This window comes from Pseudopipra pipra, chromosome 1, assembly GCF_036250125.1.
Source record: "Pseudopipra pipra isolate bDixPip1 chromosome 1, bDixPip1.hap1, whole genome shotgun sequence".
NCBI lineage: Eukaryota > Metazoa > Chordata > Aves > Passeriformes > Pipridae > Pseudopipra > Pseudopipra pipra.
Window position 1 is genome coordinate 112,357,105 of NC_087549.1, and position 20,552 is coordinate 112,377,656.

A 20,552-nucleotide genomic window follows, 5' to 3' on the forward strand; every position below is an offset into this window, starting at 1 on the left:
TGCACAGTCAAAGTGCTTTTTAAGTAGATGGCAGGAGGAGCGCAAGGCACTTTGCCCAAGTCACCGGAGCAGAAAGTGACTTCCAAAAACCAGCTAACACAGGCAAGTTCATTATCCTACAGCTCAGAGGCACCGAGCCAGAAGATCTGGGGACTGTTAAGAACGTGCAGCCATACGCACACTCATAGCTTACAAGCAAGTAAGCACCCAGAAACAAAATTAAAAGCAAAACCAAAACAAAACTATCCAATAATCCTTTGCTCATCAACTTTACACAGCAAATCATCTAAATTACTTTTCTCTAGGCTGTCCCAGTGTTATTTTCAAAACAGTAATGCTTTAAGCATCTTAATCCAGACTGAAGTGGGGAGCAAATGCAATTAACTTTTTCCTGAAAGAGAGCAACTCATTCAAGCATGTCTATCCACAAGTTTACAGTGAGAGACAATGGACAAATGCACCTGAAAGACCCAAGCATTACAGCCAGCGCTCCCAAACCACCCAGGGAGAAGGTCAGAGCAGGATGCTGGTGTTAAATCCTTCCTGAAAAGCAGCTACTAGCCAGCAACACCCTAAAATACAAACAGCTGCAAGTTCAGGAGCCTCATTTCCCAGTTTATGTAGCCACTTGACAGCACTGATGTTTTCAGTTCAGTTTCAATTCTCCTTTACAGGAAAACTGCAATGCTGAGAGACAAGTGACCTTTCCAACATCCCTATGTAGCGTGACTTCAAATACATCCGTGGCTGCTTGTGCCATCAGGCGTCTTCCACCTCAATACTAGGTTAGAAGTGGCATTTCTGTACACCCCTTATTAAAGGGTCTCCAAAACACCCTACATAGGTGGTTTAAACTGCAGTCAGCCCTAATGTGAGATGAAGGCATACGCTGGAATTCTTCCACACAAGTGAAAAGCAGCTTGTCCTGAGGAGAATGACACAAGACAACACCCCTCTGAGGGTAGTTTCAGCAAGGAAATGAAGACTCAGAAGCAAATCACACAAGAGGCATCTGGGGCATCAGACTGCGCACTATCGTGGCTATAAAAAGCTATGTAGGGCCCCACTGACAACTTAATCAGGGCTTTTATTTTAAATCTTATTGCAAGGAAGGAACTCCTAGCAGCCAAAGCACTTCTCAGATATTGCTCTCATCCAGAGAAATCTGTCACTTAGTGATCTGATGATGGTTTTCACAGTCCCTGTGCAGCGCTAAACAAACAGCATGCAGCTCATTCTAGGAAGTCAAGCCGCTACACCATTTCAGCAAACATGCTTTAATCTTGCTTGAGAATGCTAATTCTCTCTGGAATTGAGCAAACACCAATCAAAATAGGTTTTTTTGTTGACCGATTTCACCAAAAAGTCATTTTTAGATGGAGGGATTAAAAGCTAAATACAGCAAGCAGATTGTTTAGACAAGCTACAGTCTGGAAATGTAAAAAAAAAAAAAAAAAAGGCTGTGAAATATAAAGAAGATTAAGATTTGGTTGTAAACAGAGCCAAAATTTTAAACAGGTTCTGAGCAAAAAGCTGTTTCACTTCTCTGCAACAGAGCAAATGTACATCAAATGCAGATACAATTACTAATTACACTTATGCTGCTTAGCTATGCCCTCTGAAGTGTGTTTCCTTCCCCAGGAACAGCTCTCATACGGCTTTGCCATGGCAGCATCAGGAAGTAAACAAGTCTGATGTACAGCACGCTACACCAGTGCAGTCTCACACCTTTCAGGCTTCTGTCACTTGCTTTGTTGCTCTCCTAACTAAAAATAAGAACTAAACTGCAAACAATCCTAAGCTGCAAAACACCTACCCACAGAGCCATGATGCTCTGCAGACAGCGTCTGTGTGGATGCCATGGGCCTGTTTCTCAAGTCATGTGCCACCAAAGGATTCAATGCACTAGAACAAGACCAAGATTCCACCCAGGAAAGGTTTCATATCCCACACTATCAAATCAGTTTTTTCAAAAGACACTTAAAAGGACAACAAATGCAAAGACAAATACCAGTACCAATTGTGCTGTGAGGCTGCTCTGTGCAGACAGGAGCCCAAAGAGCAATACCCTTTCACAAGTTCAAAAAACCCCACAGAATCGGTATTTCCCCCAAACAGATTTCACCAATAAATTCATCTCCAGATGTAAAACATACTTTGATTTATTGATGGCTCTTTTCAGCTTCTTCTCCAGTTGTTTCATCCTTCCCATGGCAGCATTGTATTTGGCTGCAGTCTCCTTGTGAACCAACTCACTTCTTGTTTTGGTGTGTTCTGCCTCCATGACCTTCAAGAGGGAAAGAAAAAGGCTGAATGGCAAGACACAGTGCTTCATTTCTTATCCTTTTAATTAACAGCAACTTCATAATCTCTCCAATCAGCTCATGTCAGGAGAGTATAGAAAAAAATGCATCAGCATCAACCAGTAGCTCTTACCACTTTTTGCTTATCTACACACACCACTTACTATTAAACAAAGAAGTTGCTACAGAACTTTATGAGAAAGAAAGATTTCCAAGGGATCTCTTGATCAGATATAAAATAATAAACTCAACTCCAATGCCCTTCAACTATTTTATATGTGTCCACTTTCAAAGAAAGGGGAGAAAAGAAATTATCAGGTTCATAACAGACTCTCTCCTGCATGCTGAAAATAAGCTGCAGCCTCTTATCTCAAACAACTGTTTGAAAGCCAGGCTGCTGCAATGACTTTCCTTAGTGAAACATGTCAGACAAGGCTGCTTTTAGCATGGAAGTATCTTAAATGAAAATGCAGTCTCCAAAGACTGCATAGAAGGTGGTTCACCTTTATAGTGTGGGAAGGAAACTGCAATTTAAAAATGCTGGAAGCTACAAAATAACAGTGACTGGAATTTGCCAATGCTCAATTACATTTCAATCCCTCACATCCATTCTTGGGGCTAAATTAGAATAAACCTTGATATCTGGGATAAATCACATGATAAGTGCTACCAACATCAGGGTCATAAAGCAGGTCAGGTGTCCAGTATCATGTTGGTTTTTCATACCTTTCATATCAAACATCACAGAAATGCTGAATCCTGCAGAATTGGGATTTGAGGATGATAGACTGTAATCACCTCAAAATATCTGACAAAATATGACATTTGCTGTCAGCCTTATATACCCACGTTCATTACCCCCTCCAGGAAAAAAGAGAAAAAAAGGCTATATATTTCATCCTTTTGAGAAATCAGTGATACAAGAAAAACTCTCTCCCCACACATCCTTGTTTTTTCCTATGGGCAATTCTGTCATCACACTCACATTACACCCACAAGTCTGCAGAGACAGCCTGTCCCCTTTCCCTGGGACAGTAGCTCAAGGTGCACACCACCCAAGGCTGAGCTCTCCATCAGGGCAGGTGGACAAACTGCAAACAATGCTGCCACCTCTACATCTGGCAGGTTCAATATAAGACCAGCTAGGGAAATGCCTCACCTCTTACAAAGGGCTTAGAAAAAGACAGACAGGCTTGTGTGGGAAAGAAGTACTTTTTATCAGCCCTAATACATTTGGGGAGGGAAAAAAGCAGCATTATGTGGACTTGTACACAAACTTTTGATCGCAGATACCAAATAAGCTGTTTTGTCTAATAAAAGTGCTTCTATCACTTCTACCACCAACCTGCCTTGTAGATGCTCCTAAGCCATCACAGATGCAAGAGCATCACTTAGAAAAAGGCAGGGATAAAAGTGAGGATGACACTTCTTCAAATGAAGACTGCTCAAGGTACATCTTTCCTCCTTACATGGTACCTGCCATTCATACCCTTGGGGTGAGCAAGGGACACGCTCTTGCATGAAAACATCCAGAGTAGATGAACTTCTAGGATGCCCACGCATTCACTGGACATTTCTTAGCCCACACCTATCCCTAACTACTGGATCACCTATTCCAGGCAGAACTCACTCTCCTAGGTAGCACAGGCTATAAGATACAACTACGGGAAAACAAAACAAGTCAAAACCCCCAATGCAGGTATCGATCAATTCCTCTTCTCTGTTTCCCAACCCTTTATTTCCAAACCAGTTGTCTGGGAAAGAAAGATCAGTGTAGACTATCACTATCATGATTAAGTCTATATGTGAAGCTATTTCCACCCAAAATAGCTCGATGACCTGAAGTAAAAAATGGACTCCAGGCAAAATTTCAGTAATAACAGCAGATGCAAAAGAAAAATTTTATCAATGGAGTTCAGCAAAGATGACCATCTAAGCCAGAAGATTACTCTGGACAACTGTTTCTTTCTCAAAAAATTAAATTGATTGTAAAAGCGGAAAGAGACAAGATGGGTAAATCAGGAGGAGAGAATCAACAATACAAAAGATTGCATAGAATCCCTGCATTTCCCAGATAAAGTGACAGAGGGATTAGGACCAGGAAGGATGTAGTATTTTTGTTGCTTCTTTCATAGACTTTTCTTCTCACCCTTTTTTTCCTCAAAGTTTTTCTAGCTTCAGGAAGTATCTCTCCTCTCTACATCATGAAAGCACCCACACATTTTACACTGACAGATGGCACTTCACAGTGTAATATCAGAGGGAGCTGCACAAGCCAAATTAATCCAAGAGGGAGCATGCCTCCTCCCTCTTTACTCTCCCCTCATCCTTTCCTTCTTAAAATGTCTCATGATCAAGAGCCAAAACATTTCTTCTTCCTGCCAGAATTTATGAACTGAACATATCTCAGGAAATACTGTAAAAGCAGAACCTTTTTAAAACTGCAGATTGCATCAGCAAATAGAAATTAGCAATTTCTCTTGAAATTTATGAAGGATCTTCCTTCTTGCTCCAGCTTCTCTCAAACTAGAAGTAACACATCCTTTTGTAGACCTTTATGAATTATTTTCAACAGGAGTATAAATGTGAAGATCTTTCTCCTCCATCCCTCCAAAATTCAACATCCTTTGGCCCTTTCATTGCCCTGTTCTCTGCACCCCAAACTGCAGCATTATATTCAAGGTACTAGCAGACAGGCAACGCACCTCCACTTCCCAAAAACGCAATCTCCAAATTTTAAAGACACACCAAAAACTCAGTAAGCCAACGGCTAAGAGTGAACAGTGCTTTCTTCTCTAGGTAGCTTAAAAGCTCATCACACTGTCTACATTTCTATTACAATCAACAGACAATTTATTTTAAAATGAACTTGCCCCTCTGCTCACATGATTTGCTCTCCAAAAACCATCAACACACTGATCAGATCTCCTTTCATTATAATGGAACTTTTGCCAAGTTCTGTGATACAAAGTCAGGTTCTAGATACATGACACTGACGAGCTAAATTCCAGCCTGTCATTACACTTCTCAGATCTGTGGAAAAATGGACATCTAGAAAAAAAAAACACAGGACTTTACCCCAAAATACACATCATGTTAGGAACATAAGTGGGTAAAGAAGCTGCCTGATCTGCAGGATTGCACCACAGCCCAGTGCTTCATTGTTGTCAACACACAGCTCAAGCACAGACATTTATAGGGATTAGTTGCATCTTCACAGAGAGGCAGGCAGGCATCCAGCTCCTATTTATGCACCCAGCTTCCTTGGGAAATGTAGCTCAAACTAAAAGGTGTAAAAAAATTCTGAGTGACAGCCTGTACTCCCTGTACCTGTTCATGCTGTTCCTGTCTGCTCCATGAAGAGAAAGACCTTCCACATGTAATGCTCCCACCTCACCCAGGATAAACAAAATTTCCATAACTCTTCCATTTTACATCAGTTGAATTATATGATTTTCTGCATAAGTGGCTACAAAAGCCTTGTTTACAGTACTCTGTTAGATAGTTACATTAAAAATAGTGTTAATAGCTTTTCAGTCTATCGAGACACCAAAAAGCAATTACAACATGTAACCCTTATCTCTATTTCCTCCCAGTGAGGGTCTGGAAACAGCATTTCCTGTCTGGTACTCTGGAACCCAAGTCTTTGTCCATATCCACTGGGTCCTGTGCAAAACTAACCTGGCAGCATTTCCACATACAGCTGTATAAGAAACCAGTTTCTTGTTTGCTCTCTTGCTTACCCTTTTTCTTTATGCTTTTTGTTTGTGGTGTTTGTCAGCTACCGAGCTGCTACAGGGCTCGAGTTTTGTTCCAAATTTCAGATTAATTCAAAAAAGCCTGCTGCCTCTGCCCAAAAACAGTAAATAAAAACCCTTTACTCTTGTCTGACATTTCTATCAATAGAGAAACAAATGAATTAGTAGCCACTTTTAACATTTGGCTCAGAGGTGCTTTTCTGCACTTGAGCTCTTGCTGTACAAGGCCCACTGCAAAATTATTCTCTGCCCAGTACAACTCCCACTTATAAACAAATGCAAAAAAAGCTAGCAGATTCAAATAACAAGAATGCAAAAGCTTTCTCCAAGAACGATTTTATAGGTGTAAGTAGAAAAATTCTATTTCTCAGCTTTCACTGTCAGAACCATTTTCCATTAGTGACTTGTAATGTAATTAACAATTAATGATCTGAGTTATCAGCAACGCTGTGGCAGTCAAGAAGAACTTTTGTTCTAGTAGATCTCATCCTCCAATCTGTTTTCACCCACAGCTTGGTAGGGAATGATGACATTTTCTGCTCCCTGAGATCCCAATTATTCTCTTTGCCTCACTGAACACTAAGAACTTCATTAACTGCGTGCACTGAAGACAAGGAAGTTTTCACCCCCTCTTAAAGAAGAGATAAAACTCAGTCAAGCCCTCCAAATAAACTAATGCTGGGTCTGTTCAGTCAGGACTTCCAACAGCATTCTCACCCTCCTTGGCTCTGGCCCTAGTCTCAAGACCTCCACTATGGAGGTACTGTCTCATGAAAACCATGAGACAAACTTCCATGTAACTCTCTCAAAATCTGCTACACCCAGGAAAGGTGCAGGTGGGTGTTTTCTGGGAACTGAGCTTATCCAGGCTATTTTAAGCACCAGGAATTGCTGGGTTACAAGTTTCCCATTCCAGGAGCCCTCAGCTGCAGTCCAGTCAGTGCCTAGGATATTTTACACCTGCAGTAAGTAAATCTAAGTTTCCTATTTACTGTTCAGCTGTAACAAATCAGAGGCATCATGGTTTGAATCAGTCCCCCAACAAGCAGGTACTCTGCATTCAGTAATGATACATATCAACACCACCAGCATGACTCCTAACACTGTCAGTAGAGATCTTCTGCTGTAAATCACTGGGTTTGCTCATCTCAGGTGTACACCTACCAGAGACCATCAGGGAAAGCTTAAGGGTTGTAGAAGGACACAGAGATCCCCTTGAGACAGCCAATGAAAAGAAGAATCTGTTTGAACTCTCAAAATTGTTAGTGTTTCTCACCCACCCCAACACAAGTTTGCAGTATACCAGCCAGAGAGAAGTGGTCAATATGTGATTGCTGTCACTCTTCACCAGAACTCAGCAGTTTTGCAGTCAGGAGGTCTAAGCAACTCCTTAGATGCTTCCAGTTTTCTCACCTATCAATTCTGATAATCAAAAATTGTGGATGCGTTTCTGGACTCTGCTCCTATTGAGCTAACAACTAGGGAAAATGACAGCTGCTGGTGTCCTGGCACACACACAATGCAAAGGGGAGGCTCCCCTCAGAAATACACAGTGGTTACCTGATCTACAAATACCTAATGATAACAGGGACAATAACACAAACAGTACCCTGGAGTTCGTTTTCTCTTTCTTTAAAATGTACCAGGTTTTCCATCTCTCCCCTACACTCAGCCAACATCCCTTCTGTTCCCCGTTTCTTCATCAGGCAGCTGGGTTTTACAATTCACCCTGAAATAGAGGCTTTCTTATAACTCAGAAGCTTCTGCTACAGAACAGAGCTACTGCATTGAGGACTGCAAGACAATATGAACATTGTATGGCATGCTAGCATATTTGGAATAGCAAGTTCAGCTTCACTAGCATATTAAGGAAACTCTGACAGAACAAAGATCTTTAACTTTGATTTTTGGTTCTTCCATGTTAAAAAAACCTTCCTGCCCTTTTTTTTTTTTTTAAATAGACAGGAAAAAAGAGACACAGCAAAAGATAGGAAAATTCTTCTTGACAGCTGCTAGAAAGAATACCATCTTTCTTTGTTAGATGGTGCATCTCTTCTGTAAGTTTAAAAAGACTTTACAAAGGAGGTAAGATCTTGTCTAAATTTGAAAGTTAATTCAGGATAAAGCAGAATGCGAGCTTAAAACGCAACACACATTTTCAAGTAACTCTACATTCAAACACGCATTTCTGAAGCAAAGTGCCTTGTTCAACTTATTCCATACTACGAACCCATTATCCTAAAATTGGAACATGTCCCTGTTTTTCCAGAGTAAGAGCTCCTATAACACATGTATTCAGGAATAGCCATCTCCGTGCAATTATTCTGGCACAACTCCAAACGCAGATATGTGTGAAGTTTATCTGTTATCCCTATAATATAGATGGTAATTTATTTTTTTTCTGTACAGAGCTACTCCACTAGCTATTGGCACATGCAGACAGAGAAATATAGTTGTCTCAGAAGAAGCCTAAGGCCCAGATCATTTAACCTTAGGTTTCATAATTTTTCACAGCTTCATTTCCTACGTCGTGTATCTGAATCAAAACAAAAATTTGGTCTTTCAGAAACTAAGCCTCATACACCACAGGATAACACAAAATATGGAAAAGATAGGTGCTGGGGCACTTGTATTACCCTCTGAGTAGCATGGTTGAGCATCTCTTGCCAGGCAGAGTCAAACTGACGTTTGTCATCTTCCAGGAGCCTCTGCTCAGCAAGTGAAATGGTCTCTTTTGCAGCACGCAGCACTTCAGTGGCCCTCTGAAAGTCCTGAGTTGCCCTCTGAGCTTCCAGCTGTGCCTAAAGAAATAAAAAATAACATAAAAAAAAGTTTTAAACAGTCACGTTTAGAAGATCTACAACACTAATCCCAAGACTTTAAAAGCACCACACCAGCGTCACTGTTTCCCAATCTTTTACTTGGAAGTGGCACATATTTTTCACTGGAGTAAGTACTGCTAAGACAGCAGTTCCCACACAAAGAGGTAATTTGCCCAGAACTGCCTCATAGTGTTTATGGTCAAAAACCCACACAGCTGATGGCCTACAAATAAGCATCTGGCTGAGAGATAAACACCTTATGATGTAGGTTTAATCACTGAGAAACAAAACAAAAGAAAACGCAATAGCAAACTTGTAGCATGTCAAGAGTACATTGAGAATGGCACTCCCTGAGTTTAGTCAGGGTGGATTTTTATCTGATGCACCATTAATAACACACTGAATAAATGTTCTGGAAGTATGACCTTGCTATAAAGCACAAACAAGTTTTCTGAGACAGTGGACACTAATTCTTTGGACATTCTTCTACTTTGCTATCGCTGGGACACAACTGGTGCAGTAAGTCCCCAGCACACAGACACGAAGGTAATCAAGGGAATTTACAGTGCATGTAAAACATGGATAAAGGCCCTGCTATGTCCTTTGGAAACTGCTGCTTCTTTTAAGCAAAGTAACACAAAGTTTGAGCTTGAAGGAAGCACTTTCAAGTGTCTTCATGGAAGCAGGGGAGAACAATCTTCTGGTGAACTATATGGTTCTTGCTGTGAGAGAAAAGACTCCCCCAGAACAATATACCTCAACCTTCCCAGCAAAGCAAGCACTGCTTAGAAGCCATCTAATCAATGAGCTGTGATCTCTTCTGTTCTAGACCAAAAAAATCCTCAGTGACACTGCATGTACAGACCACCTTCATCTCTCCTGAAGGTTTTAACAAGGCTCTCACTATATCCAAATCCAACTCTGAACAGTCATCAAGTAAAATGCTCACATCCCATCTTGCCACCTCCCTTTTTCACAGCTGAACATCAGCCCCCCAAGGCCAGCAGCAAACTCTTGCCTATTCAGCCCAAAAGGGGATAGCCAATAAAGCAGAAATAATGCCAGTTATACTGCAGGTTTCAGTAGTATCATAGCAGAGTTCAGTAGTGTCACACTTGAGTACCAAGTGTAAACAAGTCTAAGGTGTTCAAAACAGGTGACTTTACAGTAAATAGACAAAGAATATTCATTAAAAAATTAATGGTGTTGTCTGGGTTTTGTTTGTTGGGTGTTTTTTTAAGAAAAGATAGAGATATCCTCTCTTTTTATAGTTATCATTGAATGAGTAGCAATTTTAACATTCAGGCCTTCAAACATGCATATTTCACATTGTTTTCCTACATCAGAAATTTTTAATTTCTGAAGCTTTTGTGTTCATTTGCTATATCAGAATTTTACTGCTCTGCGGCTCTTTTGAGGTTGACACACAAATACCTTGTTTAGCTGAAAAGTAAAATCTTAACCTGAATTTTTCTACACTATATATTTCACAAATTTCTATTTAAAGAAGTACTTTTGAACCGTTTTGTACTAAAACACCTCCCTTCCAGTGTAAGCCTTACATTAAATTAATTGAACATCCAGCACTATGAAGACAGTTTTCATTTACACTTCAATGACTTTTCAAAAATAAAGCAGGACTACTGCATTTATTTATATCTCATTACCTATAAGAAATGTCTTTGACCAGACATGACTGACAGGACAAAATAATGAATAAAACTTTACATATCGTGATATACATAGAAGGAGTCTGAGAATGAAACTGAGAAAAGAAGTCTGATATACAGAATACTAAACTGATAAGTAGAACAATGGTGCATTTCTCCAGCAAACAGCTGGCTACACCTCCTCAACACCAGCTGCATCAAACACCTTCACACTTGAGACGCCACAGTTATTTGTAAAGGTAATGGAAAAAAACCTTCCCTCCCTGCCCCATGGCAGGGGAGACAGACTCCTAATTTAAACACAAGTCTCAAAAGGAAATAAAACACACTAAGTTTCCCTCACCACGTCTTGAAATAGCAGCAAGCTCTTCTTACTTCCTTCCCCCTCTCACACAGAGAGGTACCTCACCCCGAAGTGACCATGAAAAAATAGAAGTTATGTGTCAGAGGTCCTTCAGTTACTAGCTAGAAAGGGAAACAAAATTCATCACAATCAGTGCAGTAATTTCCTTCCAACCAAGGTCCCTGATGCATTTCCTTCTGAAGTGGTTCGTGGTGTTTCCACAGAGAAGAAATTCATCTAACCTTTGCTGCTTTCAGGCAGCTTACACCACACCACCCTGCCTAAAGCCTTGGTGAAGAGCCAGGGCATTAAAGTGTTAATTTCCATGCAGAACTGCACATTCCAAAGCAGCACAAAGCTTTGGGCCAGTGTTAATGGATGCACAAAATAACCTCTACTGAATTTTCAAAAAAATTCAAAACTTTTTTTTTTAACTTCCAGTAAGTTTGACCTACGCTAGCAAAGGAATCAAACACAACTAAAGGCCAAAAGTTTCCCATAAAAAATAGCTTGAGATAGGTTTTAACTAGTGAAATAAAATGCAAGACTCCAGTAGGAGCCTGCACTAACTGCAGAACAGTACTGAGAATGTTTGGAGGAAGAGCAGGACTGATTTTCATGGAAGACTCTATGAGAGGGAGCCACGTCCCAGTGACTTCCAGCAATAAGGCTGTGAAGGCAGCTTCAGCTCCATGGCTGCCTTGCTGCATGAGCGGGCCTGCCCGTGCAAGAAACAACTTACAAACACATGGAAACAGACTGGAGACCCATTCCTAGCACAGAGAGAACCTCATCAGCAAGTAACTGCTTTCGAAACTCTAGTAAAACCAGATCCCAGGGGCAATGCGAGCACAGAAGTACAATTTTCTCACCGTAACTGCATCAGCACTTGAAAGTTTCTGTTGGCACAGATACTCGGGTCAGGGATCAAGACATCTAAGCTAGGAAAAATCCTGCAGAGCATTAGGAGCTGAGTTATTAAATCTCCAGAAAAAACAACATTTAGTGGTAGCTTGCAGTACTAGTAGCTCTTCTGATGAAGACTCTAAAGCACAATTGGCTGCACAGCAGGAAAATGGACTTTATTATAAGAAAACCAGAAGCCAAATTTACAATTCAGCTACATTTCTACTTGCACCTGTAGGACCTGTAGGACATCGAGAGATGAAGCTGTGAACAGGCAGGCCCATAACACTGGGCTCATAATCCATTATGCTTCATGTCCTGTAACGGCGTGGGCAAATGGAAAACTGAAACAAAACCATACTTAAATACTCCCTCCCAGCTGCATTTGTTGAATACTACTCTGCAGTGGCAATTTGGAAACACTGTTTTGTTTTTAAGCAACACAGTTAGTCCAAATAGCAATTTGGCTTCAACAGTTATCTGAAGTCAATCTATAGTCTTTTATTTTAAGCAACTTACTGAAAGCCAGAGAAAGAAAAGGCCAAACTCTAGGGTAAAGAATTATACATTCATCATTAGAAAAACATCAACAGGTTTGTGGCTTTGCCAGTGTGGATACCCAAACACTTTTTTAGTAGAGCTACTCAATAATTAGGCTTCATTTAAAACTCCCTCCAGCATGTACAAGTTGTTCTGCACCATCACCAAGAGGTTGCTCTCACACTCTCGGTCCCAAGCCTGCAGGCCACTCTGTTTGATGGAAGAGAGAGTAGCCATGTTCTTCCTGTGCTTTTAAAACCATAGAGAATAGGAGCTCATGTCTCCATCCAACCTCCTTACGTTGCATATGAAGTTGGTCACTTTAGACAGTGGCTGTTTCTCTCAAAAGATAAGAATTCAAAATTCAAATGAATGGCTGAAAACTAGGCTATTTTTCTTTCATCACAAACTTGTATTCAATTTGAGAGAGGTTTAGCCCTGGGGGAGAATAAGGAAAAATGTACTAGGGATGAGGACAAAAAGCTCTGAGGGAGGTTGGAGGCAAGCAGGATGTCAACCTTCTGCCTGTCACACGTGCACTTGATGAAGTCTACCCGACATAAAAGTGAGGATCTCTTTCAAAATAGTTAGAAGGAGCTAGGCCAGTGGAACCCCTCATTGGAAATAAGAAAGTCTTGACACTTCAGGAACTGGGGGCCTGTGCCCCAGCTCCCACTGCCACAGTGACGCTGCTCCTTGTGGCTCACGATCAGTGCTTTCTGCCAGGAAGCTCAACTGAATGTCTTCACTACTGCGGACCCTTCCTCTATAATATAAAGTGGGACTCCTTGAGAAACACAAACAGCCACAGAGATTTAAGCTAAGGAGAATCCCACCGTCACAGCAGTGTCTGTCACAGGCCATCCACACAGACACCAACTCCTTCTGCCGCTCTGTTCATCCCTCCTTTGCAACTCAGGACTGCTACAAATACATCTCCCACAACAATTCCTTCCTTACAGCAAGCTGAACATCCAGAAGTCCTGCTCTGCCCACTCAGACTTCTCCTCGTGGCCAAGACCTCATCTGCTATGCAGCCCAGGTTCCAATAGGCACTGCCCTGAACTTCCCAGGCAGCTCCCAAAGACTGAGGTGACACACAGTAGCAGCACTCACAGAAGCAAATGGAGCACTGCAGTATAAAACATGTCAACTTAGAAAACAAAAAGTTATGTAAAATTAAAGGGGTACTGACAGGGTTCATAACTGCAAGATATTAATGTATTGCTCATAGGTGCTTGATACCAACAAATCCCTTTTGGGGTATAAAAGCTGCACTCTCAAGGGCATTCCTCTGCTTAGCCTACACTGGGCCTTGCACAGAACAGAATCGTGAACAACAGCTGGATTATGTTGTTAACTACAGATAGGAATGAAAACAAAAAAAGCTAGGCCATGGCAAGCTAACAGAAGAAAACAAACCCAGGCACTTTTTCAAATGTAGTCCTCTTGGAACTGGCAGCAGCATACAGACATCTGCTTGTCCATTTTGAAAGTAGAAAAAAACCCGTACTCTTTAATTAAGAAATACAATTTTCTGATTGGTTCATACAGCTTTTATTGACCCAAGCCCTCTTCATAGTCAGAGCCCTTGCCCGGCTGACCTAATAGAGGATTTTTCCCCACCCTAACATATATAGCTTGAATCTATGACATATACTCCATTTCATCTAATCTCTGATGTTTTTGTTTCTGCACAATATCACTGACACTGAAACATGGTGCAACACAGCTATAGCATTCCTCTGAGGTTAGCTGACATCTAATACACCCTGGGAGACACTGCTCAGTCTCTGACACGTGAATACACCTGCGTGCAGCTGACAGCCCAGCCAGGCTGCCAAAAACAGATGCAGAGGGTACATTTTGTGGAGACAAGCCTATACAGAATTTCTCCCCTCAGCCAGCCTCCCTCACCAGAGGGCCAGACCACAAGTGTTGATAAATTCATGAAAAGGACATCACTAACCTAACCAGCAGATTTCCCATCAGAAATGGCAGTCAGCAACGATCCGCTATTTTCAAGTATTTACAAAACTGGCTTCTCATTTATCCAGGTGAACCTAACTCATTGTGCACTGCCAAGGCCTTGACATCCACTTTATTTCAGCATCTCTGTGTTACTGGCAATGAAAGGCATGAACAATTTCTCCATTTATGAAATCACTGTAAGCTGGAACATGAAGGGAACACAGAGATGCTGCTCAGAACAAGGCACCAGCACACCACGTGCAGGCCCAAGGCCTTTGCTCTAGAAGGCACTTGTTTGTCACCGTGAAAGCAATGTCTCTCCCACTCACTAATCTTTAAAACAACAGTTTAATTGCTACCAGCAAACGTGTACTTGCTTACTATCAAATAGATAATGATTAACTGTGTTCCAGTCACACTTTTCAGAAGGAAGCAAGTTTCAGATGTTTCCATTCTGGTCTTCTCTCATTCTTTTATCAGCATCCCACAATTAATTTGCTGTGCAAATTATAACAGGGAACATATTTCAAAACAGGAGCTTTACTCCATCACCAGAGTTGCTGTAGTACTGCCTGTCTTCAGGGATCACTCTGATTGCACTGACTGCACCAGGGCATCCTGCACAAGCTTCTGGCAGGGATGAGGACAGCAGGATCACCACTCACTGACCACAGCATACCTGTCTTATCCACCACTGCAGTTGATTCAGTAATTCAGAAGCCTACAAGGTGAAGGCACCATTCACAGTGACCAGCCATTGAGTGCCGCTGTTTTGGCTCCAGTTTTTCTCAAGCTGTTTCAATGCAGTTGGCAGCCCTTAGCAACAGCAGCAGCCCAAATATCAACCCAAGGGCCCATAATGCTCAACATCCTAATAACAATCTTGATACCAGCACAACTGCATCCATGCTAAATCTGCAAATGACATTAAGTCAGAGGAGATGGTTGAAAAAGCAAATGGCAGAACATCAACCCAGATGGCCCTTGTGCAACTTGCCTGAGTGAAGATAAACTTTACAAGGTTCAACAAGCAGACTTGTGGAGTCCTGCACCTGGGGTGGAATAATCCCATGGTCAGCCCCGCCAAAGAGGAACTGTGCATTACAACAGGCATCAGGCTGAAAAAGCTGAAAAGGTGCAGTCTTGCTGGGAGGAAGGCAAACCATGCCCTAGGCTACATTAAGAGGGCTATAGCTGGCCAATCCTGGGAAATTATCATTCCTCCCAAATGAGTGGTGGTGAGGTTGCATACTGAATACTACATCCAAGCCCTCAGTTCAAAAGGGATGTCAAGATAGGGTAGAGGCCTACAATGACTCCCACAAGGAGTGCTAAGGGATGTGGGTTTATTTAGTCTGCCAAGGAGGAGACTAAGGAGCAATGTAATTAGCTGCCAGCTAAATCTGAAGGGGAGCTGTAAAGAAGACAGAGTCAAGTGAATGTTTTTCAGCAGTATTGGATGGTATAACATGGAGCAACAGCCACAGACAGCAGCTTAGAAGTTCAGGTTGCACACTAAAAAATGTCTTTCTTATCAGGAGGGCAGTGTGACCCACAGAGAGTTTACAAATCTCCATCTCTGGAAGTTTTCACAACTTGGCAAAGTCATGGTTGATGTAATCCAGCAATGTGACAGTTCTGCTTTCAGCAGGAAGTTAGGTTCAGATGACCTCAGAGGTCCTATACAACCAGTATTTATATCAAATACCATCCTTTTTTCTTACAGTTTCTCAAAATCCAAAGAATACTTTTGCAAAAACTTTGCAGTGACGCTGAATGTTCTCCTAGATTCTCAGTCATATTTTCCTGAATAAACAGACTAGTGGTGTAATTGGGGGTAGGGGTTTTGTTTGCTTTTCTTAAGGACCATGACCTTCCTTTCCTCTCTCCCAACAGCCTAAAAATTCTGAGCCAAAACAGAACTGAGAAGTAGTAAAAACCACCAGAAACCCCTTCTTGCTATAGGCCATGCACAAAGTTTTATAAACAACTTCGCAAATCCAAAGCCTTGGGAGTGACCTCATTTTGACAGACCTATGAAGCCTTGTGAGCTACACATTAAACTGCAATGACTGCATTACTGACAGAAAATACAGTCTCTCAAGAGTCTGAAACCCCCTCATTCTTTAAGCTGTTTATTGTAAAGCTCTACAATTGTACATGGCTTAAAATATGCTTTTTGAAAAGCAGATTTGAAGATTTTTAACCGGATAGAGAAGGTGAAGTGGAGGAGGAGGAAAAGGTGAAAACAAGCCTTGCTAGATTTTTATGAAGGACAAACCATTTCCTTCATGCTGCCTATGGAACACCATAGCCATATGTCCCTTAGTCTCTGCTTTTGATTAGGTGTCTTAGTCTTGTGCTGGGCTTTTTGGCCCCCTACATGCACCTACCCCTCCTCTTCTAACAAATTAATTGTCATAAAACTGACCTGAGTCCTGGTTCTGTGTTACTTTCCTGGTAAACCTGTAGTCTATAAAAAGGTCCAGGAAATAAGAGTAGACCTACAAAGCACGTTTCAAGAGACATCCAGCTCTATGCTAAAGTTAGGTGATATGTGTAACTCCCTTAAGATAGGATCATAAGCCATGTTCCAAGAGACAAAAAGTTCAGGGCACATCCAGCATTAGCTACTTCTGTTACCAGCATACAGACAGTTAGACTCCTCAAAGACAGAATCCCACCTCACTTCTTTAGGAGCTATGGAAGGAAACGGGAAATAAATATCTGAACATACAATTTCCCTAAACGCTGTTAAGGCAAATCTTGGACTGGACTGAACAATCAGCTGTCAATCCTTCTCTGTTCTCTGGTGGCTCCCATCTAGGCTGTACGCTAGGATCTTGTGAAAAGAGGGCAAAAATATCACCTCTGAGTCAACCATTGCCACTGTGCAGTCAGTCATTTGAAACTTACTGGTCTTCTCACTGGTTTTAACTGATCTAGCTCCTTGCCTTACAGGAACAGGGAGGTGATGCTCATTTGGGCACTGAGATTGTATGGGAAACACTACCCCAAGCCTTTTGCCCCTCCTTTGTTTTTCATGCGGTTGTTGAGAGATGCTGGTCTGCTTGGAGTTACTCACAGTGATTAACAAGTCTATGGCACCAGAGTATGACATATTATTCAGCCTAATACCATCCAGGCACAGCCTTCTTGGGCACTCACTGCCATCTGCTTGTTAGCTGTGCACTTGTTTGTGGCCAAAATTATTAAGCTGCTGCCTTCTGGAAGAGAGGATCATAGAATATGTCCAAGCTTTTCTCTCCAAGGTAAAAGATCTTATTAAGAGAGAAAAACATCAAGATAATCCTCTGGGCAATACGCACCTGCAGCGTGAGAGCTTAGGCAGTGACTCAGCGAGCCTGGGGTTTATAGCTGGTTTCTAGGTTTAGAGAGGCTCTACATACTCATCTACACCTGGCATCAGCTTCCTTTGCTGGAATTAAATATAGAAGCAAGGAACAAACTCCCACAAATGCACCCTGCAAGAGGTACACTGCCTGCCTTAGTGGATTTGCTAATTATCCTAGATAATAAACATTCAGCACATACAGATGCAACAGATAAATTCAGGAGAAACACTGAATCATTGTCTCACATAATTGCCACCAAAGCAGCAAATGTTTTTAAGTAGAAGTTTCCAGAGTGTTGGCAAGGGATTGGCAGCCTGGCTCCGAAAGCACACCTTGTGCATGCATACTGGCAGAAACCAAGACAAGGCATGTGGGTAGGAGTTTCACCTGGCTGATGGGCTGCTCTGGACACGTTTTCCCAGTTCCCAGAAAGCCTCACACCCACCAGCAATTGCCCATCCTCAAGAGCAGAGATACGCTCTGGAAGAAAGCCCCAGGGTAACCTTGTACATCTTTGCATGCTCACAGCTACTTTTGAGACAGTCATTTTCCTAGGGGACATATTGAAGATAACTATCTATTGACCCTTTAAAGTTTTTCCTAATGGAATTATATGACACCATAGCACATGTGACTCACAGGCTTGCTTCACTTAAAAGAAACAGTTGCAGGTGGTACCCTGGACAAATGAAGGGCTAAATCCATTCCATGAAGGAAAAAGTCTAGGTAGCAGCAGGAATAGAGAAAATGTCAATTCCACTTCACAGCAATAAAATTCCCCTTTGAGAACAAACCATTAGCACCCTTTACCAAATGAAAAAAGAAAACCCCACCAACCAACACAAACCATATTACAGCAAAAAAAAAAAAAAACCAAAACACAACCACCCACCCACCAGACACAGACACATCTAAAAGAGATGGACATTTCTTCCACATTCTGGCAGCAAAATTTCTCATTTAACAGTAGAACTTCAAGTTTGCTGCAACTGAAAGATATTTCTCACAGAAACTGTCGATGCAGACCCATTCCCACACATGCTGCACAGGAATTAGGCTCTTCAGATAATCTTTTCCAGCAAGAACAAACAAGAGCTCATAAATTCATACTGTTTTACTAGAAGTCATAATGAAGCACATCTAGAAGGCAGTAACCAACATCCATATCATATCTGTTTTGGCAGCAGCCCCTAGCATGAGCATTTATCATTTCATAATAAACTCCCACCTATTTAGACCACTATACACAGTAAAGACCGGGTTAGGTGAACAACTTCCCCAAAGCTGCAGGACCTGTACTGCCTTCAGCAGTCACCCCTGAGCAATTACCCACAAAACAGGTACATAGGATATCACCCTGACCTCAAGTCACCCAGGCTCAAATGCCAACTCCTATTTTTAACAGATTATCCTGTCTGTGGCTTACAATGTCTTAAAATAGCCTTAACTAGTGAACAGAAAAAATTGGGAGGGGAAATAGTGAGAGAGAACAAAGCAAGGCAGTCTTTCCTTTAAATTGTTTTTTTCCTGTAGATTTGCCTTTTGGCAATACCTATGCAAGTGTTACAGCTACACGAAGGAACGCACTATCTAACCTCTTGGGTTTTAACAAATTGAAGAGGATGCAATATGATGTTAATCAAATCTTCAGACAACAGCAGAGGAAAAAGGAATTCACTTCTATTTTCACATTCCAGCACCCTTTGAGAGCTATTTATACCTTCCCGCCACTTCCAGCATCTGCCATTGCATCTGTGGCTAAGCACAGTATCCAGATCACCTGTATCACTGCTTTCTGTCTAAATCAGCTGATATATATAAAAAATCCCCAAGTTTTCCTGTCTTAGTCCTCTCCTTGTTACTCAAAAGAACAGAGAGTATTTCCACACCTACCTACCTCAGCATTCCAATACTCGAGACCTACTTGCACAACACTTTTAGTATTTCACAACAGAAGAAAAACAACAAGAAAAAAACATTCTTGAAGGTAGGAAAAATAATTAGGTCATTGGATTCTTGACAATTAATGGAGAGGAGGTTGAAGAGCTATCTGGCTTTGTACTACTGCCATCTCATAGCTGAGAAATGAAATAGGCTTTGGGGTGGTTGGGGAAAGTGGGAGAAAGACACCACAAGAGAGTCATTTTCTCTCTCTCTTCTAGATAAATTCTTCAAAACAGTAAAACAAACAATTCTTCAAAACAAAACAGTATTTTCTTCTATTTCTACAAACAAAAGAAGAAGAGGGAAGAACCTCTAATTTACAGTGCACAGCTAACAAATTCGTGTAATGGAAACCTCCAAGGCACATCAACCGGTAACGATGAGAAAACCAGTTACAGTTTTTGCATCAATAGCTTATACAAACTAATCATCCATCAACAGAATAGTCCTCACATCAAACAAAAATGTAGGGTGTATAAATACAAACCCAAAATAACTAGACCCATTCACTGAGGCACAGAAAGCACAGAGAGACACAAGAGATCTAATTTTTAAAGGAGGGACACTACAGGTATTTCAACAAACAAGTGGCTAAAAATTAGTTCCTGCTATCCAAGAACACAGTATTTACAGATGATATTGCTACAGATGCCACCTAGTCTGCAGGAAATATAAGCAACCGGGCACTAAATTTGAATCAGGTAAGGATTTTTTTTTTTCAGTTCATCTGTGAACTAGCAGTTGTTAGTGCTCCCAAACGTGGGGCAAATTTCCATCTGCCCGGGATTAAGACGGTAAAAACCTTCCAGTCACACTGACCCACTATCCTGCATTAGTAGGGTTGATGGGAAGACAAACACATTAAGGAGCTTTCTTTCACAGATCAGATCTTTGGCAGAACTTTCCAAATCTGACTAGACAACATCTGTTATCTTCTCA

At 41.5% G+C, this 20,552-nt stretch overlaps 1 protein-coding gene across 1 annotated transcript in view; it reads right to left on the reverse strand.

The window, feature by feature from the left end:
- Positions 1–20,552, reverse strand: part of SH3BP5 (SH3 domain binding protein 5) — a 50,958-nt gene that overhangs the window by 9,525 nt on the left and 20,881 nt on the right. Inside the window, exons 4-5 of the mRNA XM_064671858.1 lie at positions 8,698–8,862; positions 2,157–2,287 (exon numbers count right to left, since the gene is read on the reverse strand). Of these exons, the coding sequence (XP_064527928.1) occupies positions 2,157–2,287; positions 8,698–8,862 (296 nt within the window). The remainder of the gene's footprint in view (positions 1–2,156; positions 2,288–8,697; positions 8,863–20,552) is intronic.